The 14,997-nt window shown below is 38.4% G+C and overlaps 1 protein-coding gene across 1 annotated transcript in view; it reads right to left on the reverse strand.

The window, feature by feature from the left end:
• The window catches only part of LOC133799282 (UDP-N-acetylglucosamine diphosphorylase 1-like), a gene marked incomplete at its 5' end in the record, with an annotated part of 29,053 nt that extends 14,228 nt beyond the window's left edge, over window positions 1–14,825 (reverse strand). The window contains 7 exon segments of the mRNA XM_062237295.1: window positions 7,975–8,014; window positions 8,974–9,048; window positions 9,149–9,261; window positions 9,456–9,548; window positions 9,772–9,811; window positions 14,528–14,679; window positions 14,756–14,825. Coding sequence (XP_062093279.1) covers window positions 7,975–8,014; window positions 8,974–9,048; window positions 9,149–9,261; window positions 9,456–9,548; window positions 9,772–9,811; window positions 14,528–14,679; window positions 14,756–14,825 — 583 coding nt within the window.
• Between the last annotated feature and the right edge of the window lie 172 nt (window positions 14,826–14,997).

A 14,997-nucleotide genomic window follows, 5' to 3' on the forward strand; every position in this document is an offset into this window, starting at 1 on the left:
TCCGATACCCCTTGATGATTCCCCACCACCATCTCCAGACTCAGGCGAGACTGTGATTACAAAGGAGACTCTCGCCTCTCACTCAATTCTTTTGTCGGAATTACGTCGGCGCATACTATGAAGCTTGTCGGCCATATCGGGCAGCAACCCATGACATTCTTAATCAATAATGGGGCTACCCACAACTTTATTTCCATGGGCGTAGTCTCAATTACTGGCATTCCAATCACAGCAACTACATGTTATGGGGTCTTATTGGGTACAGGAGGAAAGATTCAGACAGAGGGAATTTGTGCACAAGTAGAATTGGATTTGGGAGCCTTGAGGGTTGTTATTGATTTTTTGCCTTAGGAGCTGATCTAATTTTTGGAATCCAGTGGCAAGGAACCCTTGGCAACATGCAAGTCAATTGGAGGACTACAATGGTGAAGTTTAAAATGGAGGGTGCTTGGGTGACCTTGCAAGGGGATCCTAGCTTGTGTAAATCCCCTATTTCCCTCAAGGCAATGATTTTATTAGTCAAAAAAGAAGCACAACGGTTTTGGGTGCATTTTGGTGCTTTATCGAAGGATACAACAAGTGGACAGCAGCATATTCCTTTGGCAGTAGGCAGTTTGCTTCAACAATTTGAGTTTGTTTTTTCTATGCCAGCGGGACTCCCACCTAGTCGAACTCGTGAGCATGCAATTAATCTTAGTACAAGGTCCGGATTGATATCAGTGAGGCCTTATCGGTATGGCCAAGTTCAAAAAGACGAAATTGAGAGGTTGGTTTCTGAGTGTTACAAGCAGGCATCATCCAACCAAGTACGAGCCCATTTTCGAGCCCGGTACTTCTTGTCAAGAAGAAGGATGGGAGTTGGCGTTTTTGCGTCGATTATAGAGCACTGAATTGGGAGACATTGGCTGATAAATTTCCAATTTCGGGCATAGACAAGTTGTTGGATGAGCTTCATGGCACTCAAGTGTTCTCCAAATTGGATTTGAAGTCAGGGTATCACCGAGTCACGGCTAGGGATATGGAGAAGACGACATTTCGCACACATGAGTGGCACTATAAGTTCCTTGTCATGCTTTTTGGTCTTACGAATGCACTGGTGACTTTCCAAATTCTTATGAATGAAGTCTTTCGGGATTTCCTAAGGTAGTTTGTCTTGGTGTTTTTTGATGATATTTTGGTATATAGTTCTTCATTGGAGGAGCATGTGCATCATTTGTTATTAGTTTTGGAGCACCTTCAGCAACACCAACTGTATGCGAACAAAAAAACAATGCATGTTTGCTCAAGAGAGGGTGGGGTGCCTTGGTCATATTGTTTCAGCTCAAGGGGTCTCGGCTGATCCAAGTAAGCTTTAGGCAATGGAAAATTGGCTTGTTCCCAAGATAATCAAGGGCTTGAGGGGATTCTTGGGACTCACCGGTTACTACCGTAAATTTGTAAAGGGGTATGGAAGCATTGCAAAGGCACTCATTGATCAGTTGAAGAAGGATGCTTTTGATTGGTCACTTGAGGCTCAACAGGCTTTTATTCAGTTGAAGCGCGCGATGTGTTCAGTACCGGTGTTGGCACTTCCAAATTTTTCGGAGCCCTTTGTACTTGAGGCGGATGTGTTGGGAACTGGGCTAAGGGTTGTTTTGATGCAAAATGGGAGGCTAGTGACTTTCTACAGTCAGGTGTTGTCATCTCGGGCACGCACCAAGTCGCTCTATGAGAGGAAAATTAATGGCGATAGTGCTGGCCATTCAAAAGTGGCGTCCATACTGATTGGGGCATAAGTTTTTGGTGAAGTTTGAAATATTTGTTGGAGCAAAGGCTTGTAGCTTTGGAACATAAAAAATGGCTGACCAAAATCCTAGGTGTGGATTTATTTCAGTAATTAGGAAGTTGACCACAGCTGTATATAGGAATCAATTTGGTATTAATACCAAATATTTTGTATATTTATTCTTTCTAAAATTAGGGGATTTTAATGGTGTACTTTCTAGAATTAGCTATTTATATTTATTAGGTCAGATTCTAGGTTGTATATATATTCCCTCTCTTTGAGATAATTATACACAGAAAAATATTCAAATATTCACATGGTATCAGAGCAAGGTTCCGCTGCCTAGCTCTCCAAAAAAAAATATATATATATATATATATTTTTTTCCTCTTCTCTGTGTGTCCATCTCTGTCCTTTTCTGACTACCATGGCTACCGAAAAAGACAGCTCCATCTCAGAGGTAACCTCCAAGACCTCCTCACCAGATCAGCCCCTCTCTACTCCAACTCCCTCTCACAGCAATGAAGCTATCTCACAGCAATCCTCCACTCCGTTGACTGCCACTCATGGTACTGAAATGTTGGCAGAACGAGGTAATAAATCAGTAGCTTATTTTGTCAATAAAAGAACTACTAAATCTTGGATTCTTGATTCCAGGGCTTCAGATCACATGATAGGAGATGCATCAAATTTTTCTGAGTTTCACATTAGTACAGGAAATCATACTGTCAAAATTGCTGATGGTACACTCTCTAAAGTTGAGGGTTTGGGTTCAGTCATCATTAATAAGGACCTAACCCTCACTTCTGTACTCTATGTACCGAAATTGGATTGTAATTTACTTTCTATTAGTAAATTTACTCGTGACCACCATTGTGTGACTAAATTTTTCTCAAATCTTTGTGTGTTTCAGGACTTGGATTCGGGAAAGAGGATTGGCAGTGCTGAGATGTATTCTGGTCTTTATGTTCTAAGGAATGAAACTCAATCTACTAGCACAACCCAAAAGTTTAGTTTGCTTTCTTTGAATAATCAATCCATTTCTTGTTCTAATAACGATAGTGATATTATGCTATGGCACTATCGTCTTGGTCATCCAAATTTTTTGTATTTGTCAAAAATGTTTCCCTCTTTATTTATTAATAAAAATCCAAACTCTTTTTGCTGTGAAATTTGTCAGTTTGCAAAAAACACTCGCAGTAGTTATTCTAGATCAACATATAAACCATCCAAACCTTTTTCATTAATTCATAGTGATGTTTGGGGGCCTTCGCGGGTCAACACTATATTGGGAAAAAGATGGTTTGTATCTTTTATAGATGATCACACGAGATTAACTTGGGTGTTTCTCATGAAAAATAAAACAGAAGTGAGTGAAATATTTCAGCGCTTTCATTCTATGATTCAAACACAATTTCACACAAAGATTCAAATTCTCAAAACTGACAATGCCAAAGACTTCTTTAATTCTGTTCTTGGTCCTTATTTGATACAACAAGGCATCATTCACCTAAGTTCTTGTGTTGATACTCCTCAGCAAAATGGAATTGCTGAACGCAAAAATCGACATCTCGTTGAAGTTGCTCGGTCTCTCATGTTTGGGACTCATGTTCCCAAATTCTTCTGGGGTGATGCCATTCTTACTGCTGCATACCTCATCAATCGGATGCCATCCAAGGTGCTAAAATTTCAAACTCCTTGTCAAACTCTTTTGCAGCTATTCCCTCATACTCGGTTCATTAGCTTTGTTGACCCTAAAATCTTTGGATGCACTGTTTTTGTCCATCTCTATTCACAACATCGTAGTAATTTAGATCCTAAGTCTATCAAATGTATCTTTATTGGTTATTCCTCCCATCAAAAGGGTTATAAGTGTTATTCTCCTACTACTCGAAAAACTTATAACTCTATGGATGTAACCTTTTTTGAAAAACATGCTTACTACAAATCTGAGATTCAGGGGGAGAATGTAAATGAATCTCATCTTTGGGAGAGTATTCCAGGTACCCATACTGACATTATTCTGGGTACTCATACTCATACTCCGCCTCTGGATCAATTTTCCAATCCAGTCAAGGACACTTCTTCGACTTCTTCAGTCATGGAAAATCAAGATCCATCTAGTTCTTCCCAAGTCATAGAAAATCAAGATCCACCTATGACTATTGAGCCTCAACAACAAGAACCTAAAGAGATCCGTGTCTACCAAAGAAGGAAAAATTCTGACAAAGAATTAAAAGATCGAACACATCTTGAGTGCCACCATGAATCAGAACTGGATCCACATCCTCCAGAAATACATTCAGGTTTGAGTAATCCTAGTCATGATAATGTTATTCATATAAATGATGATCTGCCTATTGCTTTAAGAAAAGGTGTTCGAGCTTGTACTCAACATCCTATTGGCAACTTTGTGTCCTACAAAATCTTATCTCCATCCTATCAGGCATTTGTTTCTACTCTTGACAGTGTACAGATTCCCCATACAATTCAAGAGGCGCTGATTGATCCTAGTTGGAAAAAGGCTGTACAAGATGAGATCAACGCCTTGGTGAAGAATGGTACTTGGGAAATCACAAAATTGCCAACTGGGAAGAGACCCGTGGGATGCAAGTGGGTATTCACTATTAAGCATAAAGCAAATGGTAGCATTGAGAGGTTTAAAGCTCGCTTGGTTGCCAAGGGTTTCACTCAGTCTTATGGGATAGATTATCAAGAGACCTTTGCACCCGTTGCTAAACTCAACACCATTTGTGTTCTTCTCTCTCTTGCTGCAAACCAGGACTGGCCATTGCACCAACTAGATGTTAAGAATGCTTTCTTGAATGGAGATCTTGAAGAAGAAGTCTATATGGATATTCCACCTGGTTTTGAGAATTCATCCAACCAGGATAAAGTATGTAGACTCAAAAAATCTCTATATGGCCTTAAGCAATCTCCACGAGCATGGTTTGGAAAATTCACTAAGTCAATCATTCAGAATGGCTATACTCAATGTCAGGCAGATCACACATTGTTTGTCAAAATCAACTCTTATCAAAGGAGTTTGAGATTAAAGATCTAGGGTATCTCAGATATTTTCTTGGCATGGAAATTGCACGATCAAGACATGGCATTTTTGTTTCTCAACGTAAGTATGTTCTAGACTTACTCAAAGAAACAGGTATGCTTGGGTGTAAACCAGCCTCAACTCCAATGGAGTCGAACAAGAAAATTGGCTCGGGGACAAATCAAACCCCTGTGGACAGGGGGAGATATCAAAGGCTAGTTGGACGCCTTATTTATTTATCTCACACTAGACCTGACATTGGTTTTCCTGTTAGTGTGGTGAGTCAATACATGAATAATCCAACAGAGGAACACATGGAAGCAATTACAAGAATCCTAAAATACCTCAAGATGACTCCAGGAAAAGGTCTGCTATTCAAGAAGAATGAAAATAAGGAAATCAGAGTGTACACTGATGCAGACTGGGCAGGAGATATAATAGACAAAAGGAGTACTTCAAGTTACTATTCTTATGTTTGGGGTAATCTAGTAACATGGAGAAGTAAGAAACAGACAGTTGTTTCCAGAAGCTCAGCTGAAGCTGAGTTTAGAGCTCTAGCTCTCGGTATTTGTGAGGGAATTTGGCTGAAAAAGTTACTTGGTGAACTGGGAGTATTTATAGAAGAGTCTATCCAAATGCTTTGTGACAATCAAGCTGCCATCAGTATAGCAAAAAATCCTGTTCATCATGACAGGACTAAACATATTGAGATAGATAGACACTTTATCACTGAGAAGATTGAGAATGCTATTGTTCAAGCTATTTATACTCCATCAAGATTTCAAACAGCTGACATCCTCACTAAAGCTCTCCCAAGAACCAGTTTTGAAGATTTAATTTGCAAGCTTGGGATGTTTGATATACACAACCCAGCTTGAGGGGGAGTGTGGATTTATTTCACTAATTAGGAAGTTGACCACAGCTGTATATAGGAATCAATTTGGTATTAATACCAAATATTTTGTATATTTATTCTTTCTAAAATTAGGGGATTTTAATGGTGTACTTTCTAGAATTAGCTATTTATATTTATTAGGTCAGATTCTAGGTTGTATATATATTCCCTCACATTGAGATAATTATACACAGAAAAACATTCAAATATTCACACTAGGCTATGACTTTGACATACAATATAGACCTGGATTAGAGAATAAGGCTGTAGATGCGTTATCGCGGGTGCATTGTGAGGCTTCACTCGCTAGCATTTCAGTTCCAAATGTACTATCTATTTCGAATCTCCAAGCCCATGTGGCCGATGACCCAGCCAGCATTGGCAAAGGTAATGAAGGAGCTAATCTTTAGGACAGCAATGTGGAAGTTTCTCTTTGGTGGAAGGATGCCTCAAGTTTCGGGGCCGGTTGGCGATCCCTTCTTCGTCCCCTTTTATTCCTTTGTTGTTGCAAGAGTACCATTGTAGTAACGTGGGGGGGCACTTGGGTGTATTCAAGACATTCCAACGATTGGCAACAAATCTGTATTGGCAAGGAATGCGCAAAGATGTTCAACGCTTTGTGGCAGAATGTGCTGTTTATCAGCAAAACAAGTACCTCGCCCAATCTCCAGCGGGTTTGTTGCAGCCTTTACAGGTTCCGGAGCAAGTTTGGGAGGACATTTCAATGGATTTCATCGAAGACTTGCCAATATCGAATGGATTCGATTCTATTTTGGTTGTGGTGGACAAGTTAAGCAAGTATGGCCATTTGATACCACTTTGACATCCTTTTCAGCAGTCACGGTAGCAGCTATGTTTGTGAGGGAAGTTGTTAAGCTCCATGGCATCCCTCGTTCTATTGTCTCAAAGACAATATCTTCCTTAGTCACTTTTGGAAGGAGTCATTCTGGTTGCAAGGGACAACCTTGAAGCAAAGCACGACATATCATCCTCAGTTGGATGGTCAGACGGAAGTTATCAATCGTTGCTTGGAGACATGCCTCTGCTGTTTTGTTAGTTTTAAACCCAACCAATGAGTGAAGTGGCTGTCATGGGCAGAATATTGGTATAACACTCAACTGGCATGACTCCATTTCGTGCTCTCTAACATAGAGATCCTCCTCCTTTGCTTCGCTTTGAGCCAACCAGTACTAAAGTGTCGACAATGGAACAAAATCTCCAAGCTCGGGATGAGATACTAAGTTTGTTGAAACAGAGCTTGCATCGTGCTCAATAGAAGATGACAATTCAAGCTGACCGCAAGCGCTGTGATGTGCAATATAAGGTGGGAGATTCGGTATATGTGAAGTTGCGGCCTTATCGAAAACATACAGTGGCCAAGCGACAGAATGAGAAGCTGTCTCCTCAATTTTTTGGCCCTTTTCCTGTGGTAGCCCGAGTTGGTACTGCTGCTTATCGCCTCCAATTGCCACCTGGAGCAACTATCCATCCAATGTTCCATGTTTCACTTCTCCGACCTGCTTTGGGACCAAACCAGCAGGCCAAAACTTTCCCTTCGGGACTCCAGCGCACTTAGAGTAGCTTTTGGAACCTGAATTTGTGCTTGAGGTCAAGCCAGGCACTCATAAGGAGCTCCCCAAGCTTTAATCAAATGGAAGAATCTGCCAGATTTTGAGGTAACTTGGGAGGAATTTCAGATGATCCAAGAGCAATTTCCTAATTTTCACCTTGACGACAAGGTGAAACTTCTAGCAGGCGGTATTGATAGACCACCTCTTACTTACGTGTATGCTAGGAAGAATAGGAAGGCTAAGGGTGAGGGGGTTGTAGCTTATTGTTAGTAGTATTGGTTAGTTATAAGTTAGTTATGTGGGTTGAGTCTTAGTGTGACTAAGGTAAACGGTAATTCAGTAGGGAGGGAATATAAAAGGGCATTTAGTGATCTGTTAGGGGTGTGAAGAGTTTGGTGGGGTGTAACCCATTGTGGGAGAGACCAGGCTCTTGAATTAATACAAAGGCAATTTTCTTTCATTTTCCTTGTTCTTGTGCTGTTTGGTTAACCATTTGATTACTAGGCAGTGCTTGTAATAGAGCTGTATTTAATACCAAATATTCTAGAGTAATTATAGATATTCTAGAGTAAATCAATTAGCCTAAAACTAAATAATTTAATTATACTAACTTTCTAATAATTCAGCTTGGTTTCTTTATTGGAAAAATATTGAGTAAATGCTCAATAGACAATATTTTCTACAAGAAAGATACCTGTATAAACTCCTCCATTCCCATCTGGAGCCTTAGCTACCTGGTTAAAAGTTTAAACTCACGTAACCACGGAACTTGCAAAATGCGTAAAGAAAACAATCATATTGCAAGGATAAAAAGTAGGTATTTCAGATAACAAATGTTTTGTAATCATTATCTGTATGCAGCATTCAAAACATTCTATCAGCAATATAAATAATAATAACAATTAATACTAATTCAGTAACTAAAATTCCAAGTAATACCTTCATCAAACTTAATATTGTCAATTCATTTTTATTCTAGCTACTTCCGGGATTTTAACAAGAATCAAATAGAATCAAGCATGTGCAATAAGGGTTGGGAACCAAAAAGCTAGATGATAGAGTCTCACAGGTCAATACATCTCCAGACATCCTAGAAGCAGGCCCTCAGTTACCGTTTGTTTCATCCCTATATTAAAGAATGAGTATGACAGCTCTAAAATAGTTGGAAACCAGTTTCATCCATTATCAATATATAAGCTGCACCACTATACACACGAAATAGTCTGTTAGCTGTTACATAAACTCCGTCAAAACTTTCCTTTATAAAAAAAGTGTCTTTATAGGATGAAGAGAGACTTCAAATTATCAGGTGTTTGAAATTAGAAGAAGCATTAATATTTGGGCAACAGAAATGTGAGTAAAACAGCTGGGATCTGGGGCCAAAAAAACTGAGTAAATTTTAGAAAAGAATATTACTTTTATGAAACATGTCTTGTTCAGTTCCCAAGAATTTAGATTCTTTCAATCAGAAAGCATTTTCCAAAAGATGCATCAAAACCATAAAAATGTGAGGATGAGAAATGGATCCTAAGCATTTCAGATTTTATATCATAATACATATTCTAAAGCTTGTATTAGATTCTTTTGAAAAACAGTTAGCTCATAGGCAACAACATGTTTACAAAAATTAAGGAAACAGCCATTTCCCAATCAAACATGGTGACAAATTAGATCAATCACAAAAGAAACATACTTTGTATGGAGTTTCCATTATAAATCTACCATCTTTCGAAACGCAAGGTATGGTTCCTTGTTGAAAAAATGTAACCTGCATCAAACATAAAGCAAGACTTAACAGTAAAAAAAAATAACATACACTCTTGATCAGTAGGACCAAAGTGAGGAGAGTCAAAAGAAAGACTTCATACTTGATCAGGTTCAAGGCCAAAAAACTTGTGACTTTCAAAAAATTTGCGTGTGGCCTCATCAGTGAATGGACTTGTCATAATATACCAATGTATTTGCACTGAACCAGCAGAACCTGTCAAAAGGCAAGTCGTTAGAATAAATAACACATGAACCTAAAAAAATATGATGCAACAGGTCTCAAATTTGGGCTAAAGTAACTGAGCAAGTTTGTGTTTGCGTGTAATGAGTTGTCCAGCAAGATTTTAGACCAAAGAATGAAGAAAGAGAAAAAAAAAAGACAGAAGGAAGAAGACAACATGAACATACCATCATTTATGGCTTCAGCAGCTAAACTCTGAACACACAAAATCCGCTCAGCTTGGAGTTGAAATAGCGACTTTCCAGATGGAAGCCCAATATCTAAAACGATACAGAACACATCATGAGTTTCAAACAGGGTTTATTATAAGGGAACATAATAGTTCTAAAGTATCTACTAAAGGAAATTAAATGGAAAATGGACGTCATTAATTATCTATATTGTTTAATCTGGCCCAGTATTTCTAGTTCATCAGCATCCCTTGTATATCAGCAAAATAAACTTAAACTGCGAAATAAAAAAATACTCATGATTATTACTTACTGAAGCACCCCTTTGGATCTGAACCACCAAGCCGAGTTCCCTGCATCATATTTTAATAAAGAAAAAATAATGTATATGTTACAGAAGGAACACATTTAAAATTACCAAATAGGGAAAGAAAATTTAAAGTGCACAGGCTGCACCAGGCATAGAAGCAGGATAACAATTCACATTGTCAAACAAAATGAAAAGGAGGAGAAATTTTTTCATTGTTGCTAAGCTTAGTGCCTGCTGACATATATAAATTATAATACCCGTCCATCGGAATGAAATCTGTATATGCTATCAATTTTAATTATTAATTAACAAAAAAGCTTCAAACAATAGATTAAATTCTCCAAAAGTTGGCAGCATTATAGGATTGGATATGGTTACTTTGATATTGCAGTCTAAAGAAGAAATATAGGAAATCAGGTCTAAAACATCTACAAAAAAGTTGATTACTGAGCGTCTCTGTCTGTTGTGATATCATTGATAATTGATACCCTAAAAGATACCTCTACATAAAACATATTTTGTACTGTGTGACTGTTTATTCTCCTAACTGTCAAACAAAAGATAATCATGCATTATTTTCCTGGCCAAATAAACACATGTTAGGATTTTTGTATCTTTTAGGGTTCCATTCTGAAAATCTTATTTGGAGTCGCTATTTCTTCTCATCACCTGGCCAGGGAAGAAGCCCAAGCCCAACTGCCGATCCACCCATCGCCAGAGTTCGGTGCCCAGAAGCCTTGGGAGTGAGCCCCATGCGCAGCCGTCCTCCGTCGCTACATTTCTCACGCGTCGACGCGTGAGGGCGCGTGACACCGTTTCCGATTGTCGTCCTCCGCCGCTACATTTCTCACACGCCAACGCGTGAGGGCGCGTGACACCATTTCTGGCCGCCGTCTTCTTTCTGGTTGTTCTCCTCGGCCTCTTCGATGGTTCAGTGGTTTGTTTCTGTCCATACGCCTTCCATGCTTCGCTGATTTGTGTTTGTCAAGGTTTGGGTTCTCCCATTTTGGCTTTTGACCAATTTTTCCATCTTCTTCACTGCCTTGTTGGATTTGGTTGAGCCTCTACCTCTTCATTTTTGTTGTACCGTTGGATTTCATTTGTTTGTTTGTTTGCTGCCTCTTATTTTGTACGCTGTCTTAATGTGTTTGTTGGTTCGTTTGTTGCCTCCATTCTTGGTTGTATTAGTGGGACGGGTATGGTGTTTGTAATGTCTTATGGAAAATCAGTTCTTACCTCTACAGATGAATATGCCAAGTTCATACAATATCATGAATCTCTAGAGTCTTATTCTCCTTCTGTCACTACCATTACCATTGTTGATTCAGGTAAACCAATTGCGTTTCTTCTTTTCTTATCCTCCAAATGGGTCATTGATTCTGGTGACACAGATCATATAACAAGTAATTCTAGCCTCTTTTCTACTCTTCAGTCACACACTTCCACTTCTACTGTTACCTTAGCCGTCACCATCTTGTGTTCTTGGATCTGGTACAATTACTCCTACTCCCATGCTTCCTTTGTCATCCATTTTACATTTATCTAACTTCTCTTTAATTTGATATCTATAAGTCAACTTTTTTGCAATCTTAACTGTTGTATCTCATTTTTTTCCTGAACATTGCTTATTTCAAGATTTTATGTCCAAACAAATTATAGGTATATGACACAAGTCTAGAGGCCTCTATATACTTGACACACCAATACCTAAATCTATTGCTTGCTCTGGTGTACAATCTCCATTCGAGGCACATTGTAGGTTAGGTCATCCTTCTATCCCTTTGCTTAAAAAGCTGTCTACAATTTAGTAAGGTGTCTTCATTAGATTGTGAGTCTTGTCAGTTTGCCAAACACCATCGCATGAGTTCAAGTCCCAGAGTTGATAAACGTACTAGTACTCCTTTTGAATTGGTTCATTTTGATGTTTGGGGTCCTTGCCCTATTTTGTCTAAACCTGGATTTAAGTATTTTGTTTCTTTTGTGTATGATTATTCTTGTGTTACTTGGTTATTTTAAATGAAAAGTCGCTTCAAGTTGTTTTCTATTATTTGTGCATTGTGCTGAAATTAAAACTCAATTTAATGTCTTCATTCGTACTTTGCGAAGTGATAATGCGAAAGAGTATACGTTCGTTTTATTTCAATCTTATATGGTTCAGAATGGCATGCTTCATGAGACTTCTTGTGTCGATACTCCATCCCAAAATGGAGTGGCAGAACGAAAGAACATGCATCTTCTTGAAACTACAAGAGCCATATTATTTCAAATGAATGTTCCCAAACCTTTTTAACTGCATGTTTTCTAATTAACTGCATGCCATCATCTGTTCTTCGTGGTGAGATTCCTTATAAAGTCTTTTTTCCCCACAAGTCTTTGTTTCTTGCTAATCCAAAGATCTTTGGAAGTACTTGTTTTGTTCGAGATGTTCGTCAACATGTAACCAAATTAGATCCCAAGTCTTTGAAGTGTGTCTTCCTTGGTTATTCTCGTCTTCGGAAAGGTTATAGATGTTATCGTCCTGGTCTTAACAATTATCTTGTCTCAATTGATGTTACCTTCATGGAAGACACACCTTACTTTCCATCATCGCTATTCCCACTCGTCAGAGGGAGGATGATGATTTGTTGGTATATTCGATCACATCCTCCGAGACTGTCTTGGAACCAACTCATTCCAGGCCACCTATTATTCAAGTCTACTCTAGGCATCAACCTCCTGATTTATGTCATGCACCTGCTCCTTTGTCATCAGATCCATTCCCAAGCAATGATCTTCCTATTACATTGCGCAAAGGTAAGCGCCAGTGTACCTATCCTATTTCTTCCTTTGTTTCATATAACGACTTGTCGTTTTGTTCTTTTATTGCTTCCCTTGATTCCATCTCTATTCCTAAATCTGTTCATCAAGCCCTATCTCATCCTAGTTGGCATAATGCAATGATAGAGATGATGGATGGTTTACATGACAATGGTACTTGGGACTTGTATATTTACCTTCAGGAAATGGGCTATAGGATGCAAGTAGGTGTTCGCAATTAAGGTCAATCTAGATGGGTCAATTGCTCAATTGAAAACCTGTCTTGTCGCTAAGAGCTATGCTCAAACCTATGGAGGGGACTATTCTAATGCCTTTTAACCTGTTGCATAATTGACATCTGTTCGGTTGTTTATTTCGGTGGCTACTCATTACTAGCATTTGCATCAACTTGATATCAAGAATGTTTTTCTTCATAGCGATCTTCAGGAGGAGGTGTACATGGAACAACCTCCTGGTTTTGTTGCTCAAGGGGAGTATGGACGAGTTTGTCGTCTTCGAAAATCTTTGTATGATCTAAAATAGAGTTCTCATACTTGATTTGGAAACCTTAGTCAGGCTGTTGAAAAATTTGGTATGATGAAAAGCAAGTCAAATCATTCTGTGTTTTGCAACAATCAGAAGTTGGTATCATTCTGTTAGTCGTATTTGTGGATGACATTGTTATTACTAGAAATGATACTATGGGAATCTCATCTCTTAAGTCTTTTCTTCATACTCAATTTCACAAGGATTTAGGGATGCTTAAGCATTTATTGGGTGTTGAAGTCACAAGGAGTAAGAAAGGTGTCTAGAAAATATGTTTTTGACTTATTAACGGAGACATGAAAAATTGGGAGCAAAGCCTTGTAGTGCTCCAATGACTCCATACATTCACCTTATAGTAGATGGGAACTATTTGAAGATCCTGAGAGATATCGAAGGTAGGTTGTCAAGCTGAATTATCTTACCGTGACTCATCCAGATATTGTAAGTCAGTTTATGCCATCCCCAACAGTTTATCATTGGGCAGCTCTAATTTTGTGTTACTTAAAAAGAGCACTGGACGTGGTATTTTATATGCAAATCATTGACACAAAATGGATAAAAGATCCACTTCAGGTTATTGTGTTTTCGTTGGAGTAAATTTGGTTTCATGGAAGAGTTAAAGGCAGAATGTTGTGTCAAGCTACAGTGCAAAATCAGAATATAGGGCTATGGTACAGTCTGTATGCGAGATAATGTGGATATATCAGCTCTTGACTGAAGTAGGTCTTAAAACTTCAATACCAGCAAAATTGTGGTGTGATAACCAAGTTGCCCTTCATACTACATCTAATCATGTATTTTACGAGTGAACTAAGCATATCAAATTAATTATCACTTGTCCGGGAGAAAATTCAGCGAGGTTTGATTTCTACAGCAGATGTGAAGACTAAAAGAACAATTAGGAGACATATTCACGAAAGCTTTTAATGGGGTTCAAGTTGATTATTTATGTAACAAGTTGGACATGATTAAAATTTATGCTCCAACTTAAGGGAGAGTGTTAGCTTTATATTAGTTGTATTTAGCTATCTAGTTAACCTGATTCTAGTTTCTCAATTGTATAGTTTCCTTAGATTCCTAGTTTTGTATATATATTTGCATCACCTTTCAATGTAATTCAAGTTGACATTCTTTTCATCTCACATAACAATATACAATTTATTTATTAAATAAGATGTCATTACAAAGACTTTTTCCCGACATGCTAAATTATAATAGAGAGAGGCCCCAAATGTGACGACCCATCATCTCCTATATAACATTATTAAGTTAATCACTGAACTTTTACAGTGTAGTGTAAAGTTGAACATAAAGTAGAAAAGCACAAACACTAACTTAAGCAAAAAAGCAATAAAAAAAAAAGTTCAAATCATAATTTAGTTTAGAACAAACAATATCACGATTTACAGTAAATCACCTGGCCGCCAGATAAAAGCAACACAGCCAATTTTCCATCTGAGATGGCTTTCCAACCCATCTTCCACCACCCCCTCTCTGTCCCCAAGGGTCCGCTCCTCCACTGTCGATACCAGCTCTCCGGTACCGGCTCAATCGCCGCCATCGGAAGGCCTTAATTCCCAACAAAATCACAAATTTGACGTCAATTTTATTGAAAAAGTGTACTATCAAACCATATGAACAGTACCAGAGTCGTGCTGACCATGAGACCGAAATGAACACCTGATAACCCGATCTATTCTCGAAAGATCTAAACTCTGCGGAAGACAATAAGCACAATTTGCATGAAAAAGAAAAATAAAAATATAAACATTAATCTAAAAAAATAGTAATACAAAATAAAACGCAAATCTATTCTTCTCTGAAGCAAAGCCTTCGATTTACACCAATTCGCAGAAAACGAATTATGAATTTCCACCCATACAACCA

Source organism: Humulus lupulus, chromosome 9 (assembly GCF_963169125.1).
Source record: "Humulus lupulus chromosome 9, drHumLupu1.1, whole genome shotgun sequence".
Taxonomy (NCBI): Eukaryota; Viridiplantae; Streptophyta; class Magnoliopsida; order Rosales; family Cannabaceae; genus Humulus; species Humulus lupulus.